Here is a 19,104-nt window from a genome sequence, read left to right as displayed (position 1 = left end):
ACCTGTTGACCATTATATGGAGGGAACTCATGGGAAGGATTGGAAACAGGCTTCATTCTTGAGCCTAATTAGGCCCCCCACACACACCAAACTGTAAAGCATTTTCCTTGCTTCCCCTGCCCTCCTTCGCACCTTCCAGATGAGTCCTGAGTCCACCATCCCTTCAGGAGCCCATGAAATTGGTTCCTCAGCCCTGACCGAGCACCACAACTTCCTGGAGGAGCTTTTAAGAATCTAAAAGCTGGGATGCCTGGGTGGCTCAGCCATTGAGTGTCTGCCTTTGGCTTAGGGTGTGATCCTGGGGTCCTGGGATGGAGTCCCACAGTGGGCTCCTTGTGGGAGCCTGGTTCTCCTTCTGTCTATGTCTCTGCCTCTCTCTCTCTCTGTGTCTCCCATGAATAGATAAGATCATAAAGAATCTAGAAGACGTGTGCAAAACAGTATGGATTGCTTAGGAATACTTAATGGAGTTCAGTCTGGAGACATGCCGGAGAATGACAGAAAATTCTGAACCGGTGGTTGTTTCTAGAAGGGAGAGAGGGTGGTGGTGGATCAGGGCGAAGCTTGGAGGTGGCAGCTGTATTTATGATATGTTATCTCTTCAGCTGAATGACATGTGTACACAGTATGCTTTCCTCCAACCTTTTCTTCTATGTCACAAGCGATCATTTTTCTAAAAGGTGGGCATGCCATGCCTTGGACTTGGTATATCAGGGGCTCTGGAGGAGAGGTCCTGGTGGAAAGTCTGTGCTCCAGAGGCTTCTGCTCCACCTCAGCCCAAGGTGGTGGCCCAAGAAAGATGCCCATTTCTCTCCCCCTCCTGCTCCCTCCCTGTTGAGTTGCACTGCTGATTTTCACATTGGATCTGGGTTACGCTGCTCTGCAGAGCTTAGGGAGGCTTCACATAGGTGTGTGGGACCAGCCCAGTCATGCTTCAGACATGGGACACAGGGGTCCCCTGCCTATGACTATTTCTCTGAATGCCCCTGACAACCCCTTTCAGTGGTGAATTTTGTTGCCTGCTATTAAGGTACTATCTAAAGCTGCTTATATATATTAACATTTAATCCTCACTACCATTGTACAAGGTGGGTGCTCTTCTTATCCCTGGTTTACAGATGAGTAAACTGAGGCACAGAGAAGCTAAATAACTTCCTCAAAGCCACACAGGTAATGAGTAGCGGGATACTACTATCCAGGATACTAACCGGGATAACGTGGCTCTGAAGTCCCCACTCTTAACCATTATGCTAATACTCCCTCAAGCACAGTATGCAGCATCTTTGATGACCGAAGATCATTTAGGACCTGAGTATCTGCAGGTGGCTGGCACAACCCAGAGGCTGACCTTGACAGAGCACCTCAGGCCTGCTCTTCATCCTTCACTTCTCCCACCATGCTAGTGGTGACATCATCAGTGCTCCCGCTAAACAAAGCTAGAAATGGAAGAGTCAGCCCTGAACTCCTCCTCCTCTCCTGCTCCTCCTTCTTCATCTGGAGGCCCCACCCTTTCCCATTGTCTCATCCACTCAGTTGTTAAGTCCTGTGGGTCCTACCACTGAAGGCCTCGGTACCCCCCTTTGTTTATCAGACCCCCAGGATGGCTCACCTAGACTCTTTTTCTTTACCTCTTGTAGATGTTACATAAACAATTGCATAGGACTCCTTTGACTATTTCATAAGCCTTAGCAAGATGCAGTATAAATATTTTCATAATCTTATTCTTCTCTGATGTTCCCTAGGGTCTTGCAAGAGCCTTGACCTGTATCTCCCTGCCTCCACATTCTCCCTGCACCAGCTAATTCCAGAACTAGCCTTCTAAAACCCAAATCTGCTCAAGGCCCCACTACTCCTTCCCCCAGATCTTTAATTTCCATGTTTTTCATAATTGGGGCCTAACCTAATTCCCACCACTACCCCCCAGGACTCTGTTTCCTCCCACTCACTCCTGCATGGAACTTTCCTCAGTCCTTGCACACATCCTACCTTCCTCTGCCATTGCATCTGCTGTTCCTACTGCCTGAAATGTTCATTCTCACCCTCTCCACTGATGGACTCCTATTCATCCTTCACTGCCCCAAAAGCTGCCCTAGACTCCCCTGGGCAGAGTGTTTTGCTGTAAATTCTCTGTAGTAATTTGTGTCTCATAGTAGTTGTTGTGAGGATTAAAAGAGTTTATACTGTAAAATACTTAGGTCTGTGCCTGGCAGAGCAAACACATCATTAATGATACTATTATTATTTTGTCTTCTGAATGTTTCTATGATTATAACCATGTGTCTGCCTTCCCCATAAAATGACAGCTCCTGGGAGGCATGGGCTCTATTTTTTTCTCTTACCTTCTTGCTCTGTCCCCCTCTCTTACCTTCTCATTCCTGGCATGGGACCTGAGAAATATTAAGTTTCCTACAAAGATTTTTTTTAAAGATTTTATTTATTTATTCATGAGAGACACAGAGAGAGAGGCAGAGGCTGAGGCAGAGGGAGAAGCAGGCTCCCTGTGGGGGACCCTGATGCAGGACTGGATCCCAGGACCTCGGGATCACAATCTGAGCCAAAGGCAGTCATTCAACCACTGAGCCACCCAGGTGCCCCCCCACAAAGATTTGTTAGCAACATCTGAGATAGAACACCTCATTTCTTTACTCTAGAAGCCAGTTTGTTTAATCAAATACTCTATATAATTAATTGGCTAACAATAATCATCATAATTAGGGCTATATGATTTAATAGCATCTTTTAGCCACTCTTTCTTTGGTATAATTCTTAAATATTATTGCTATTCCTTACCAACTAACTTTTTAAAAAAAGAAATAGAGTGACCTTCCAGAAATGATATGAAAACCTCCCTACAGCTCCTGTATGAATGTATTTATATACATAACTTAAAGGGAAGTATAGAGTACTATAAACCTGCCATGTTCATCTTTTTTAGGAAGAAGCAACCAGCCAATTAGAAATGGCCTTTCCGGAAACATCTTTACAAGTTGTCTAATGGGGCAGTGTCCCCAGAACCAATTCACCCAGGAGAATGGTTTCCCGGATTAATGACCCTATCAGGAGATGGGACTTTGTCTCATTACTAAGTGTTTCTTTTCTTCTATTTTAGGTTTTAAGATTGGAAGAATTTATCCAACAGAATAAGGTACGACCCGGAAGAGGCAAAGAAAGGCCCCAGGAATTGGACTGCCAGCATTGCAGCATTTTAGAGACCCAGGTAACCTCTTTTTTTTTTTTTCTGCTTTAATTAGGATATTTCTCTTCTCTCAGCACTTCATCATCCCAGTGACACGTGCTGGCATTAATGGGTTCTTTCATTGCCCCCAGACCCCCCCCCCACTCAGAGCTGCCAAAATGCCTGAAAAAAAAAAAAAACCACAAAATCCATTTGCAGAAACCATGAAGAAAATAGAGTTCTGAGTAATTATCCGTGTGGTTTGAAAAAGAACAAGGCTTGTCAGATGCAATCTTCTCTCCCTGTCTGAGAGCAGCTTGCCTGGCAGATAAAAGGGTGCTCGCCCAGAGGCGGCCTTCGGTTCCGCCCAGCAGGAAGCATCGTAATAATGCCCCCTGGCCGCCTCGCCCCACATCTGAGGTATCAGTTACTGTCACAGTAGCCCTTCCCATGAGGCTGCCCTTGTAGGGACACCACTGCAGGGCGGAAGCTGGTTCCTGGCAGTCTTTTGTCGGCTCCTGATAAGCTGGTTTACTTTCCTGGGGTCGCCATAATGAATTACCACACACTTGGTGGCTTAAACCACAGAAATGGGTTGTCTCACAGTTTTGGAGGCTAGACGGCCCAAGTCAAGGTGTCAGCAAGGTTGGTTCCTTCTGGAGGCTCTGAGGGAGAGTCTCCTGCATGCCTGTCTACCAGCTCCTGATGGCTGCTGGCAGTCTGGGGTGTTCTGTGGTTTGCAGATGCTTCAAGCTCTGCCTCTGTGCCCCCGTGGCCTTCTGCCCTGTGTCTGTGCCTCTGGGTCTTCATATGGCATTCTTCTGCGGACACCAGGACCCTTGCGTGGGGTCCACTCGAATCCACTATGACTTCATCTCAACTAATTATATCCACCAAAGCTTATATACAAATAAGGTCCCATTAATAGGAGTTGGAGGCTAGGACTTGAGTATATCTTTCCGGGGCCACAATTTAGTGCAGAACGTAAGCACTTGTTTAACATTTGTTGCATGATGTCAAACACGTAAATAACTCCCGTGGCGTTGGTGTTTGAGTGTCCTGGCTTGAATGACTCTCTTGGTTCAGCATTCCCTATTAACCTTTGCACCAGGAGCCATCAAAAGCCCACCACCTGAAAAATTTGATTTGATTACTGTCCCGAATTTTCAGCCCAGTTCATACTCTGGTTGGGAAGACACACGTGAGTCTGAATCTCATTGCTTCATCCTCATCCATCTCTTATTCACAATATCCATGTGCCTGAGTGTCTATAGGAATCGCAGTTTCTCTCCCTTGACCCCAGACTTCCAGAGCTTGAGCCCTGGTCCTGCCAGCAGCCCCATGGCATAGCCCATACATAACAACATATTCACCGGGGTAAAAATGAGCCAAAAACCTGGTGGATATGGATTTGAATGACAGCGTTTGTATGAGGCTTGGTTGGTTCTAGCCACAGCCCCCATCTATAACTACTTTGTAGTTTTGCAATGACTCTGTAAGGCACTGATTTTACAGAGGAAGAAACTGAAGGCCAGAGAATTTGGGTGGCTTGCCCCATGGTCACTGGCATATGAGCAGCCAAGACAGGACAGAACCATTGGCTTCGTGGCTCTGATCCCCCACTCTCCTTGTGAGAGTATCGACACATGTCCAGGATGCCTCCCAGATAAAACAGACCTCAACTCTGTGTTGGGGTTGGGACGGGCAGCCAGGACCCCCTGTGTTTCCCCCTCTGACATGCAGCCTGGGGGAGAACGCTGGAGCAGCCCTCGTGGCTCCCACATATGCCTGCAGGTGAAGGCCAGTGGAGCAGACACACCTTCCTCGATGGGGCTGGTCCTTCCTGATCTGGGGCACTGCACCCTTTCTGATGGGGTCTGCCTGAGAAATATGCAGGTGTTTTCATTCTCCCTCAGTTTCTCAAGACCCAGCCTCATGAACTAGCATTCTTCTGGAAGAACTGGCCCCAGGGACAGCTGAATTTTCCACCAGCACCCTGTGAGATTTCTCGGAAAGATTGTTCCCAAATATTCCAATATTTCTCAGCTCCTCAAGGTGACTGTGGCAGAAAGATGGTACAGAGTTGGCTGGGCTCCTGAGCGATGAGATTCCAGTGAAAATAAGGTTGATAAGATCAGGAAGATTGTGCATTGGCTGTATCTTCAGGGGAGAATACACACATGTAGAAGTTCTAGGTATACTCCAGGGCAGAAGAATAAGCACCAGAGCTGTTATGACAACTTAGGATTTCTCTGCCTCGTCCCCAGCCACTACCCACCAAATGCCAGTAGCATTTCCCCAATGTCTCCCAGATGTTGTCCAATGTCTCCTGGGAACAAAATTGCCTCCAGTTGAGAACCACTGCTGTAGCTAAGAGTCCTGAAGTAGTTCAAAATACTAGTGCATGTTGACAACCATGGGTTGGTTCACCATGAAATTTGGCTCTCCTCCTGCCCTTCTTGGTCTAGAACACCATCTCTCATGAACCTGGTTTCTAAAGAGCTGTACACACCCCTCATACATAGAACTGCACTTGGAACCTCAGTGAGCATCAGTTCCATTTGATTCAACTCTGCATGTGTGTCATTTATTCATTCCACAGTGATTTTTGGAATAACTAGGAGGTGCCAGCCTTTGACCTAGGTTCTGGAAGAGAGAAGCATTCATAAACCAACAGCTTTAAAACTGGGTGGACATTTAGTAATAGAATTAAACATCTGGTGCTGTGCTTTCTCCTAGGCAACTATTATGTGCTTTGCAGGTATGGTTTGTTCTTTTAAATTGTTTTCTTTTCAAATCATTAATCCATGAGTGTATATAAAGGCACACAGTGGAAAGCAGTCCACCTCTCTCTAGTTTCCTGTCTGTTTTGTTTTATCTCCTCTTGTGTATCTGCTCAGAGCTATATACCATGCATAGGCAAGCATAATTATGAATATATTATTTTTTTCTACAAATGGTAGCATACCCTCCTGTGCTCTACTTTTTCTACCTTAAATTTTCATAACTTGGAGATCAGTACAATTCCATATCAACCTCATTTTTTTAAAAGAAAAACTGCCTAGTATCCCCTTGTCCAGAAAAACTGTAATGTATTTAACTTTTCCCTTGTGATAGATATTTAAGTAGGTTTTCTCCATTACGGATAGTACTTCAGTGGCTAGCTCTGTAGAGGGATATAGTGTAGTATAGCGGTTAGGCAAGCTCACCCTAAACCAGATGCCTGGGCTTTAAAGGCTCTTTACTAGATCTTCCTCATCTGTAAAATTGGGGCAATGATACCATCTACCTCAGAGGGCTTTTGTGAGGATTAAATGAATTCATATATGTACAGTGTCAGAAAGTACCCAGCATGTGTAAATGCTTGGTGGGTGCTAACTCATGATTGTAGAATTTCCTGGGTCTAGGGGCACGTGCGTTTTTAACTTTGATAGTTACATGACATTGCCTTCCATCAATGACGTCCCAGTGCACACACCCAATGGCAGCACATGTGAGTGCCTGTTTCACCACAACATGGCCAACACAGTGCAATATAAAACTTTCTCAACATGACCAATCAGAGAAAATTTGGAATTTAGTTCAAATATTTTTGGCAAGCCAACTATATGCCAGCCAAGTGAGTTGAAGCTTGGCTTAGGCCCTAGAGATATGAAGTCCTAGAGAATTTTTTGGGCTGGTGTAGAGGATATGTGAGTGGTCCCCTGTAGTGCAGTCATAGCTGGCACTACACAGGGACTGACAAGGGGCTATAAAATTTAAGTTTTTTCATGACTCAGGAGTATTGATTTAGGCCCTTGGCTCTTCTGCCAAAGCACTGTGGTGAGTCAAGAGAGATATAAATAATAACATCAGTTGAGAGCTGAGCTGTTTTCACTCCACTCCCAGATTGTACAGTTGCCAAATGTGGGTGTGGCTCTGTCCCCTGTCAGGGTTAGCTGGGGACTTTGCTGAACCTTTTGTCCTGATCTCTCATTTCAAATCTCTTTGATTCTCTTAGATACATAGTTTTATTCATTGGTTTTCAGAAAGCCATGTCAGTCTTAGTAATTCTGAAGGAAAACTTTTTTCTGGTAGGCTCCTCTGGTGCCTGGGTCACAGTGAACTAGGGCAGAAAAGGAGGAAAGTTTGCACAGATTCTCATGCTTGTATCCCTCCAGAAGAAAAAGGAGAGTCATTTGCAGTCGTTATGTTTCAAGTCTTTTAGCCTCAATAAATATTTACATGTGGTGTCTATGCAGGTCATGGGGGCTGGATGCTGGGGTAAATAAACCCCAGGCTGGGTCCTTGGAGAATTCCATTTCTAGTGGGGGGAAAAGTATTTACTTAAATAATAAGCTGGTACAATAAATACTGTAATAATGGCAGAGAGATTCTTTGCAGCCAATATGGGAGAGGCAGGCTTCTGCTCAGGGGAGTCCAGGAAGGTCCACAGAGGAGTGACATCTGCTACCATCTGCCTGGACACTGAAAGTTGAGGACTTCTCCAGGAAGGGACTGGGCAGGGGGAAGGAGCACAGGGAAAGGCGCCAAGGTGAAACCCCCAGGGCCTGTAGGAAGAGAAACGAGGGGTACTCTGAAGCTCTCCCAGGCCTGAGAAGTGTCCTTGGCTCCCAGGAGGTCCCGTGCAGTGTGCTGGGCAGCTGTTACCATGTAGCAGACCTGGTGGATCATATGAAGCCAAGGGTGTCAGCTGTCCTGGGAGTGGGCAAATAATCCCTAAGGCCTCAAACAACTGCAGTGTACCCTCTGTGTGGTGTGAGTAGAGGGGTCCGATTCTATCTGACATGGAACAAGGTAGGCTGCTCTAAAGATTTAGAGCTCCACTCTGCAGAGAGATTCTTGGCTGAGAATCAGGCTGAGATATGCTGAAGTTGGGAAGACAGGATAGGGTGGACAACAGCTCCGGTCTGAGGGTTAAGACACGGGTTCTACCCCAGCTTTCCCCCAGACTCGTTTGGGGACCTCAGCCATGTCTAAATACTGAGATCAGTTTCCTTATTACTCTGAGTAGCAAACACAGACAAGGCCCTGACAGTGTGCCAAGAACATAGTACTTTACACAGCCCCACAGCAACCCTGATAGACAAGTGTCATTATTGTTCTCATTTTACAGATAGGGAAATTGAGGCCCATTCTCCAAACCTTGACACTATACTGCTTCTCTTTAGTAAAGTGGCGGCGATAATCCCTACTTGGCTCCACACCCAGAGACGTGTGGTAATGAACAGAAGAATGCATATGAAGGCACTTTTCAAAACTGTTTAAGATCCTGTAAATGTAAGGCGACTTTATAGTATCTATTGCAGTCCCCTGTAATCATTTCAGCAAAACGCCATTGCATTAAGTGTTCTATTTTAAGATGTACATAATGCTAACTTTGAAAGATTGTCAACTGAACTTCAGGATGACTTTGAATATTTCCTTCCAGGAGATTTCCTGGGCGTGGGTGTTCCTTTAAAATAGAAACAATCCAGAAGAGGTTAACTGCCTGGAAGATGAAAGATGAAGACCTAATGTGAACACAGGTTTAAAATAAACAGCTCTTTGCTTGGGAGGAGTTGGGAGGAGACTTTTGTGATGGATGGTTGGAGGAGAAGCAGGACTATTTATTTTTCTGTGCATACCTTATGCCCAGGCCACTTTGGTCCTGGACAGAGAGCACTGGGTGGAATTGGAGCAAAATGCCTCGTGGGGGAAACCAGGAGTGTGAATTGGGGACCGATAACCCTGGATACACCAGGAGTGGCTCAGGGTCATTCCTGGGAAGAAGACACTGAGATCCCAAGCAGATAACCAGGAAAACGGCAGATGGAGATTCTTTTCCATTTGAAGGTCAGAGAGGAATACACCACTGACACGAGTATCAGTGGGCTTGAAAGCACTCATTCAGTCAACTGTTGATCTCCATGGTCTTGTCCATTTGTGAAATACTCGATGGCACCCTAGGGCCTTTTGAATGATGGACTTTGACGTCAAATGCCAGGTACCTATGTAGGGGGAGAGAGGAGGGAAATATTTTTGACATTTTTATGGTCTGTGCGTCCCCCCTGCTGAACCACAAGTTTGCTGAAATCAAGAACTATGTGTTCTTATCTTTACCTTTCCAGCATCTAATGGACCTGCATGTGGCAGATGTTTAGCACCATCTTGTACACAGAATGATACGTGACATGACAACTGAATGAATGGAGTTAAGGGTACCATTTTGAGCCCCAGTAGTTAACGATTGGATTAGAAACCCCTTCAAACATTAGCCATGACTGGAGGATGATTTAGAAGAACACTCGGGTCCTTCTCCAATTACTTACAGAGAGAGAGGAGGATTCACCTTCTTCTTTGGACAGGATGCCCGTCTCTGGGCCTGGGAGATGGAACAAAGCAATTGGACAGAAAGGATTACTGAGTTCATGTCCCTGTTGATTAGGAAAACAACCTTTATCTCTCAGGTTGATTTTTTAAAAGATTTTATTTATTTATTCATGAGAAACACAGGTAGAGAGGCACAGACATAGGCAGAGGGAGAAGCAGGCTCTGCACAGGTAGCCTGATGTTGTACTCGATCCCGGGATCAGGATCTGAGCCAAAGGCAGATGCTCAACTGCTGAGTCACCCAGGAGTCCCTCTCTGATTGATTTTAAGTGTCTGTTTCACAGATACTTCTCACTGGACATTTGTAGGACGTGCTTGATGCTGGCAGCTGGTGATCTTGCCAACGTGGCAGTGCTGAGTACCATTGTGGGTACATGGAATCACATGGCAGGGAGTGGGACGATCCAGGGGTCCAGGGATCAAGTGACCCGAGGCAAGTAGCTGGACTACTTCTCTGATCTCACATCCTCACCTGTAACACAAGGATGACAATATCTTTTCTGCCCACCTTACAGAGTTCTAGGCTCCATCAGTTAACATAGGGGAATAGAAAAATGTGAGGCAGCTGGGAGCCGGTGTAGTCATCCCGGTACATCATCAGCTTCTTATAGCATTTTCCACCCTCTCCTGTTTCTGGACTCCTGCCCAGGATGCCTTTAAATACATCAGCTGTTGATAAGGTGGCCCAGAAATTACATCCTGTACATTTCCTTTCACAGTCTCAGAGTACATTTGAAATTCTTTTTCATCTCTATAATAACTTTCTTGAGATATTTGTCCATTATTCATATTGCTTCAAGTTTCTTCTTCTTTTTTCCTTGATCAGGCTTCATGTGTCTTTTCAAAAAGCCAGCTTTCAGATGTGTTGCTCGGATCTCTTCTATGTCATTAATTTTGTCTTTTGTATCTCTTTCCTTCTACTTACTTAGGGTTTCTTTGGTTATTCTTTTTCTAACTTCTTGAATGTTTTCTAATAAATACAGTGAAAGCTGTAAATTTCCCTCTAAGTGTATGTCTTTAGCTGTATCTCAGAGTTTACTTTTTAAAATATACTTCCTTGTTGCTTTCTGATTTTATTGCTTTGTCATCAGATTACCTGGTCTGTAGAGCGTCAACACTTGGAACTGTGGTGAGATTTGCTTGTAGACTTTTGTGGGGTCATTTTTTAAAAAGAATTTTATCTTTATGTGATAGATAGCACGAGCGGTGGAGAGCAGAGGGAAAGGGTGAGGGACAAGCAGACTCCCCACTGGGCAGGGAGTGATACCAGGCCCCTGAGATCATCACCTGAGCTGAAGTCAGAGCTTAACTGACTAAGCCACCCAGGCGCCCCATGAGGTCCTTTTAAATGTTCCCTATGTGATAGAAAAGAAACCTATATTCTCAGTTTGGTCATTTAAGTATATGATTGACCCTTGGGGGATCCCTGGGTGGCGCAGAGGTTTGGCGCCTGCCTTTGGCCCAGGGCGCAATCCTGGAGACCCGGGATCGAATCCCACGTCGGGCTCCCGGCGCATGGAGCCTGCTTCTCCCTCAGCCCATGTCTCTGCCTCTCTCTCTCTCTGTGTCTATCATAAATTAAAAAAATAAATAAATATATTTAAAAAAATGATTGACCCTTGGATAATGCTAGTGTTAGGGGTACCAACTCCCTTGCATAATTAGAAATCCACATGTAACTTTTGACTTCCCAAAAACTTAACTACTAATGACCTACTGTTGACCAAAAAGCTTTACCGATAACATAAACAGTCAATGCATATTTTATTTTTTTTAAGATTTTATTTATTTATTCATGATAGACACAGAGTGGGAGGGGCAGAGACACAGGCAGAGGGGGAAGCAGACTCCCTGCAAGGAGCCTGATGTGTGACTCCATCCTGGACCCCGGGATCATGCCCTAAGTCAAAGGCAGACACTCAACCGCTGAGCCACCCAGGCATCCCAGTCAATGCATATTTTAAAGTAAGCTAGAGAAAAGAAAATGTTATTAAGAAAATCATAGGGAAGGGAAAATACATTTATAATACTGTGCTGTATTTACTGAGAAAAAAATCCATATGTAAGTGGACCCTCACAGTTCAAATCTATGTTGTTCAGGGGTTGGCTATATGTGAATTCTAGCTTTGTGATCTATTCATTGTATGATCTTGGGGAGCTTGTATATCCTCTCCTGCTCAGTTTCATCACCTTTCTTTTTTTTTAATTGTTCAAATTTTTTATTTTGATTCACAGTTATGAGGAAAACTAACTTTTAAATCATCTGAATCTTATGGAAAATGAACAGCAATAAAATTAGTCCCCATGTTAAATAGGAAGGCTCAGTTTATGTCCAAACTTATTGGATATAAGAGCCACAGTTAACTTCGATTCCCAGTTTCTTTGAGAGGACGAAGTCTTTCAAACACAACTTTGCTATGACTAATGGGTCCAGAGCTCACAGCACCATGGGATGTTTAACTGGGGTGGTGATCAGGGACACGTTTCCTTGGGCTGCTTTGATACTGTTGTCCACACGCAGATTCACTTCTGCTGCTTCAGCTGCACTCAAAAGAACTTGTCGCTTCACTTGGAAACTTTTGTTATACCCCGTACGCATATCTCGGAATGGTACCTTGCTTCATATCCAGGCAGAGTTGGTTGCCTTCACTGTGGGCAGCTCGCAGTGGGCCACCAGGTCTGCACTGTCGTAGCCTGCATTATCAAGTATGATAGTTGGCAGCCTTCTCAGTGCTTTAGCGTAAGACTCCATGCAACAGCTTCTTTGCCTGGTGTTCTATGGCAAGCTGAGTCACAGCATGAGCCATCAGCATCTCAGAACAGCCTCTCCATTACATGTTCTAGGATATCCTTCACAGTTTGGGCAAGAACACATAGATGCATCATGCAGATTCTTCTGCTTCATCTAAAATTGTTGAGTGGCCCCACGCAGACAATGGTACAAGCCTCACCAAGGCTACCAGACAGTGGATTAAGTTTATCTTCTCCAATCATGACTTCTTCAATAAGGGGGCTTGAAACTCCAAGCTTCACTAGTTCTGGGTGGTCAAAGGTAGATGCAATTTCAACCACCTGTAACAAGGAGCTAGGCGTTCCTCACCTGCAAATTGCTGTTCGATTAGCCCATAACCACCAGCTGCACAAAGAGTGATCAGGTAATTGTAAATTATATGCCCTGTTAATAAAGCAATTTATCCCATGCTTAAGTATACGTTCTAACTTTCTCCTTCATTTTTTCCTTTTCGCCATGTGCTATTTCAGCACCTTTGCTGTAGAATCACTCTTACTCTGGAACCAAATATCTTTATTTTGTTCTGATCCATACCAGTATTTGCAATGAGAATTTGTAGGCATTTTCATTCGCTTTGGTTTTGATTTACTCAATTTTTTTACTCCAACAGAAAACTTCATTCTAACTAGGATCTGCCAGACTTCTCCTAGGCTTCTTAATGATTGAATTGCCTCAAGATTTCCAGAGCCTTTCAGTCCTGAGAACAGCTTCTACGGCTAACTGAGTAAAGTGGTCTTTGTGATGAGTAGAAGTTTTGAGGAAACAATGTTGTTCCCGCAATGTTCCATTAATCTTGAGGAAATTACTTCGTCAGAACCTGATCAACTGCAGAATTCAACAGAGCCTGTCTGCTGCCTTTGTGGCTTCTCTCCAACACGCAATGATGGTCTGTGGGTGAATCTTTTTGCAATCAAAGTTTCTGTTCCTTAGTATTCTGCTGCTAGCACAGTACACAGAGGTTGTACAATCACCAAATTCATCATTCTTGAACCTTGACATATCAACTAAAACTTTAGCTGCTGGATTGTCACTCCGATGTTTTAGAATAGTTGCACCATCATTGGTTACCATAAGAGAAGCATTCGTCCACTGTTATAGAATTTTATTCAGCCCTTAGGTCTAGGGGTGCTCTTCACCAAGTCTCAATAGCAATGGCCAATAAAGATGACAGCGAGCCGTCTACGCTCTCTCTTCATCAGCTCCAGCCTTGAAGATGTTCCCAGGTGCGAGGAAGGGACGCCATGGTTCGCGGCTTCGGCATCACGCGCTCGCCCCTCACGGATCACGCCGGGACCGGAGGGCTGTTTCATCACCTTTAAATTGGATGATGATGCTCAGCTCATAGAGCTGAGGGCCTGGCAACACTTAGCACCATACAAATGTTAGCACTGATTAGCATTTTTTTTTTTTTACCTCTTAGGTTTAGCTTACTAATCTTGTTGTTCAAATCTTCTATATCCTAGCTCATTTAGTTTACTTCATATATCAGTTCTGATAAGTAGTTATTAAATTCTCGCATACAGTTACAAATTTACCCATTTCTCCTTAATAGTTCTGAACATTTTGCATGTTTTCAGGCTTCATTATTAGATGCCTACAGGTTCATTATTAGAGTTTTTGGGAATGATTCTTTTTTCCAGGATAGATAACATGTTGAACTTAGCCAGTTCATGTTTGTCATGATTACTGATACCATTAGGATTGTTTTTGTCAACATATTTTTTGCTTTCTGTTTACCAATATTTCTTCCATTTCCCTCTTGAAACTTGGACTAATTTTAATAATTATGTATTTATATTGTCATATTATGCTATTTTGATTGTTGCTGCTGTTCCACATTGTGCAATTTTCTCTGGATTATACTGAATATGTATTCATAGCAGGTGTCTCACAAAGCTGTTTTGCTTAGATTGTGATATTTGCTTCTGGGCTTTATAGGAATTGGAGTTATCCAGGATATTTTTAATGCCACAAATACCTGAAAGTGGTAGGCAAAGTTGGGCCTTTTAGCTTATGGTCCACATGGAGACTGTAAAAGCTGGTCAATGACATCATTTTTGAAAGTGCACAGCAATGAACCAGACTCACTGGGCCCTGTCAACCAGCTGGATTTTAGTACCCAGTTACACACAGTAAAGAAAAAGGATTCAGGCAAAGGAAAATGACTGTGCAGCATGTTCTCAGTTACTGGCTGTAGGATTTATAACATTTTAAAAATTATGTCTGGGATTACTTTTACATCCCAGAAAGGGAGAAAGAGAATACTCCTATAACATATACAAAGCAGAAAAACTTTCAATTGTTTTATTTATTGGTAAGTCTCTGTAACAGTGCCTGGCATTTGGCATATGACCAAAAATATTCGTGAGCGAATTACAGTAGCAAAAAAAATTGTTATTAGACCTTCAAGAGCAGAGAGTAATAATTGCAACAGAAGAGATTGTAAAGGCTTCATGGAGAAAGTAGCAGGTGAGTAGGGCTTTGAAGCATAAGTAGGACCTGGAAATGAAAGAGTGCCTGAGATAGGGTTTGATCAGAGAAACAGATTACTAGAAATAATGAAGAATATGGGATTCATTTTTGGAGACAACATGGCATAATTGTGGGAGCCAGGTTAACACTCTATATGCAACTCTTGCATCTGTATCCAGTGTTAGGCCTAAAGTAAGCCTACAGCTGGGTGGGCAGTCCGAAGGAAAGAAGGACAGATGTAGAATGGGGAACACCAAAGAGGCTGAACTTGAATGGTATTGGTTTCTGAAGCTGATGAGCCTCCAGCTCTGCTGATTTCAGTGACGTGTAAGAGAATCCAGTATCCTTCATCGTAGAGCTAAACATGCCCTGGGGTCAGGAAATGGAGAAGCCTATGGAGGTTGAGGAGCTGAGAGCCCCACGCAGCCCAGGCAAAACAGGTGAGCCAGCAGATCAGTGATGATGTGCATGAACCGCCACAGCACCTGGTGCCCTGCATCAAGCATCCAAGCATGAAAAGAAAAAGGCAGCTCTTCACACCCATCTTTCAGATCTTATGCAAAGTCACATGGCTCAGAATTATGCAGGGAAAGGCAGCCAGGGAAAGGTAGTTCTAGCTCAGTAAGTTGACCCAGAGCATATCACTCCAGAAGGGAAGATGAAGGCTTTGATAGGGTGGGTGTAGGAGGCAGAGGAACCCTTACTTCCCAAAGGGCCATCACTTCTGGGCACCCTACAATAGGCCCTCGCTGGCAGAGATGGCCAATGGCTTTCTGAGTGCCACCCTCCACCTTTCTCTGGAAGTAAGGAGTTAAGCATCACATGGTATCTGCTACGTTTAGAGGCAACACAAATGATTCAAGCAGAACTTGGAATTTAAGAATCATAAAGGCAGAAAGGGCTCCTGAGCAGAGCTGGGAAGCACTCAGTCTCTGGGCCATGGTATATAATGGAGTGTAGAGTGAGTGTGGGACAAGATGCTCTCCTGCTATCCTAGAGATTCATTTTGGTTTATTCATATAGTGTTTACTGAGTGCTCTCCATATGCCACACACTGTTTCTGGGAACCAGAGCAACAGTGGTGAACAGAGCAGAATCCCTGCCCCCATGCAGCTTACCTTCCAGTGAGGGAAACAATAAAAAGGTAGACAAGTAATTAGTATCAGGCCATGATCTGTATTTTGAGGAAGACATAGAACAAAGCAGGAGAAAGAAAGTGAGAAGGGGTGGTAGTTTAGAGAAGGTGATCAGAGAACAATAATCTTGGGGAATATTAATTTGAGTATTCACTGGGTAGCTAATACTATTTTAAAGCCTTTATATTTATTGGGTATTTAATCCCGTGACAACCTAATTGTCCCAAAGTTACATTGTTAATAATAAGAAAAACTGGAATTTAAACATAGGTGCCTGGTAGGCAAAGCCCAGGATTTAAGTCAGAAAAGGTCTCTGGGTTGTGGTGAATTAAGTGAGGGAGCAAGGCCTGCAAATATTACAGGACAGAGCTTTGCAGGCAGTGGAACGGCCAGTGCAAAGGCCCTCAGGCAGGTGCATGCTTGTTGTTTGGGGAGGGTGAGACCAAGAGTTCAGATCTGGACATGTTGCAGTTTGAGAAGCTTATTAAGCATCCAAGTGATATCTGGAGGACAGTTGGATATTCAAGTCCAGACTTTAGGGTAAAACCTAGAAATAGATTAAATTTGTTTATTGTCAGTATTCGTGGAACTAGATGAGACACTGGGAACTGAGAGAAAGAAGTTGAAGGACTAAGGCGTGGAATAGAAGAGCAGGTGGCTTGAGCAGCAGATACTAAGAAAAAGCAGCTAGCAAAGGAGAAAGAAGCCCATAGAGAGGACTGCATGCAGGAGGGAGTGACCAGATATTTCTAGTCCTACAGCTCAGTTAGCTGAAGCCCGAGGAGTGACCATTGGCAGCAAGGAGGTCATCATTGATTGGCCTTGACACTGGTGACCTTTACTAGACATTGGTACCTGGAAGGGCAACCAAAGCAATTTCATGCCAGGTTGAGAGGGAATGGGAAACCCTTAGCCTCAGCTCTGCCCCTTCTGAAGGCTGCGGGGCCAGGGAGTCCCAAGATCTCTGGAGCACAAGTTGAAAACCACAGATGTAGCCAACACCTTGTTTTACAGTTGATGAGGTTCTGGGCCAGAAATGGGAAGAGACTAGCTCAAGGCCATGCAACTAGTTAGTGGAACCCCCAGGCTGCAATTTATCATTATTTAATGAGATTTAGCAACGAGCATTTACCACTTATTGTAATGTGTTCCATAGACAGTGTTTATTGTAACATATAGACAAATCAAAAGAAAAGCATCTTTTTCACCTTTTAGCCCTGTGGAAAGGGGAGAATGATAGCATGAACAAATTCAATTCAGAGAAGATTCCCAGGCCTCAGTGTCCACTCATGGTTTCCACATTCTCCTCCCACCACACCCTGTTTCTCAACATGTAGAGTCATTCAGCAAGTTCCATGTTCTCTGATCCTATGTAATGAGATGTCACAAGCTGCCACCTTAAAATGGGCATCATAATAATAGCGGTTGTTCATACTGACTAGCAAGCTGTTGCTGGCCATGTTCTCTGATCCCCACAGCAGCCCCAGGGTTAGACCACCTGATTGCATGTTCCATTTCCACCACTCACTGATGGTGGGACCCTGGACAGGTTACTTACTCTCTCCGTGCTTGACTTTCATCAGCTGTGTGAAGTGCTTGGCCAACTGGAGCCCAGGATACAGGGATAACAGTTGTTGCTGCTCCTTAGCCAGGCACTGTACTAGGTAGTGAATCATCCCAGGCCTCATCCTGCCGGGCCTGCAGACTGTGCATCAGTTGTGGATCGCTGGGGGCTCTTTCTCCTCTGCTCTCTTGTTTGATGAGCCACAACTTGAATCAGGGAAGTGTACTTAGTCTCATCTTGCAACTGTTTTTGCCTTAGGATCCATGCCTGAAGCTGAATAAGCCTCAGACCCTGCCCAGAGGAGAAGAGTACCAGGATAAGTTAGCAGCTGAAGAAGGAACCAGCAGTGATGAAGAAGAAAGGTACAGGAGGACATGCAGGCTTGCAAGTGCTCCAGTGAATGAGGACTCAGATTTGGAAGAACTCATTCATTCATTCATTCTGTCCTCAAGTGTTTACCACTGCCCCTTGAATCACATTTAGGAAGGGAACAGATGTGTTTTGTATGTTCTCAGTACAGCTATGGGCTTAACACAATTTATCTTATTTCATTGTTACACCCACCTGGAGAGGCCATTTTATAGATTAAAAACCTGAAACTCAAAAGAGGTTAGTAAACCTGCCCAAAACGCAGACCTAGCCTGTCCCCAAATCTCTGCTCCTTATTCTTCCAAGTTTTCTAGAACTAAGGTAGAATGGTGGGGGCATTGTCACTGATGAGAAATTCCCCATATCTGTCAGCTTTTGCTGCTATAACAAAAATCCCCAAGTTTCAGTGACTTTTAACTCCTAGGTCAGCTACCTATATTCTTGGCTCCTGCCTGAGGGTCGGTGTTATTGCCTGCCCCAAACTATGGGTAAAGTTCAAGGCTCATCCACATGCTTTCTCATTCTGAGACTAAGACTGAAATATTAGCTCTTATCTAGGGCATGTTGTTGTCATGGTAAAGGGAAGAATCTCAAAAGAGCTGATGAAAATATGCAGTACCTCTTAAAGCCTATACTCAGAACTGCATCCTCTCATTTCTAGTCTTATTCCACTGGCCAAAGCAAGTCACATGACCAAAATTATCACTGGACAGAGAAGAATATGGTGTCCACATGTCTTATAGTCACCTCTGGCTGCTTTAACAAAATACCACAGATATTGTGGCCTGAACAACAGAAATCTGTTTCCCCTAGTTCTGGAGGCTGGAAAGTCCAAGGTCAAGGTGCTGATCTGCTCAGTTCCTGGTGAGAACTCTGCCCTGGCCTGCAGAAGGCCATCTTCTTTCTGTGTCTTTACATGGCGAGGGGGTTTGGGGGAGGTCAGGAAGAGAGAAGGTGTTAGGGGAGAGGTCTCTTTTATGCCTCTTGCTATAAGGGCACTAATCTTATCACCAGGGCTCTGCCCTCATAACCTAATCACCTCCCCAAATCCCCATCTCCTAATACCTTGAACAATAGGTTTCAACATATGAATTAGGGGAGGGGGGCATAAATATTCAGATCATAGCCTTGGGGTAGCAGGGTGTATATCCCTAAACTAGACCAATGGCAGTGTCAAGCAGCCTACAGCTGAAAGAACTCCTAGCTCCTGCCTCCTCCCCCATCC

At 44.4% G+C, this 19,104-nt stretch overlaps 1 protein-coding gene and 1 pseudogene across 3 annotated transcripts in view; one reads left to right on the top strand and one right to left on the bottom strand.

Moving 5' to 3' along the window:
* The window catches only part of FAM184B (family with sequence similarity 184 member B), a 134,696-nt gene that overhangs the window by 87,624 nt on the left and 27,968 nt on the right, over positions 1–19,104 (top strand). For all 3 annotated transcript variants that reach the window (XM_055326484.1, XM_055326483.1, XM_055326485.1), the window contains exons 7-8: positions 3,110–3,217; positions 17,769–17,872. In XM_055326484.1, coding sequence (XP_055182459.1) covers positions 3,110–3,217; positions 17,769–17,872 — 212 coding nt within the window. The remainder of the gene's footprint in view (positions 1–3,109; positions 3,218–17,768; positions 17,873–19,104) is intronic.
* On the bottom strand, positions 12,004–17,634 carry LOC129510538 (T-complex protein 1 subunit beta-like; annotated as a pseudogene).

The sequence above is a fragment of the Nyctereutes procyonoides genome, unplaced genomic scaffold (assembly GCF_905146905.1).
Source record: "Nyctereutes procyonoides isolate TBG_1078 unplaced genomic scaffold, NYPRO_anot_genome, whole genome shotgun sequence".
Lineage (NCBI taxonomy): Eukaryota > Metazoa > Chordata > Mammalia > Carnivora > Canidae > Nyctereutes > Nyctereutes procyonoides.
This window is presented reverse-complemented; position numbering and strand designations above follow the sequence as displayed.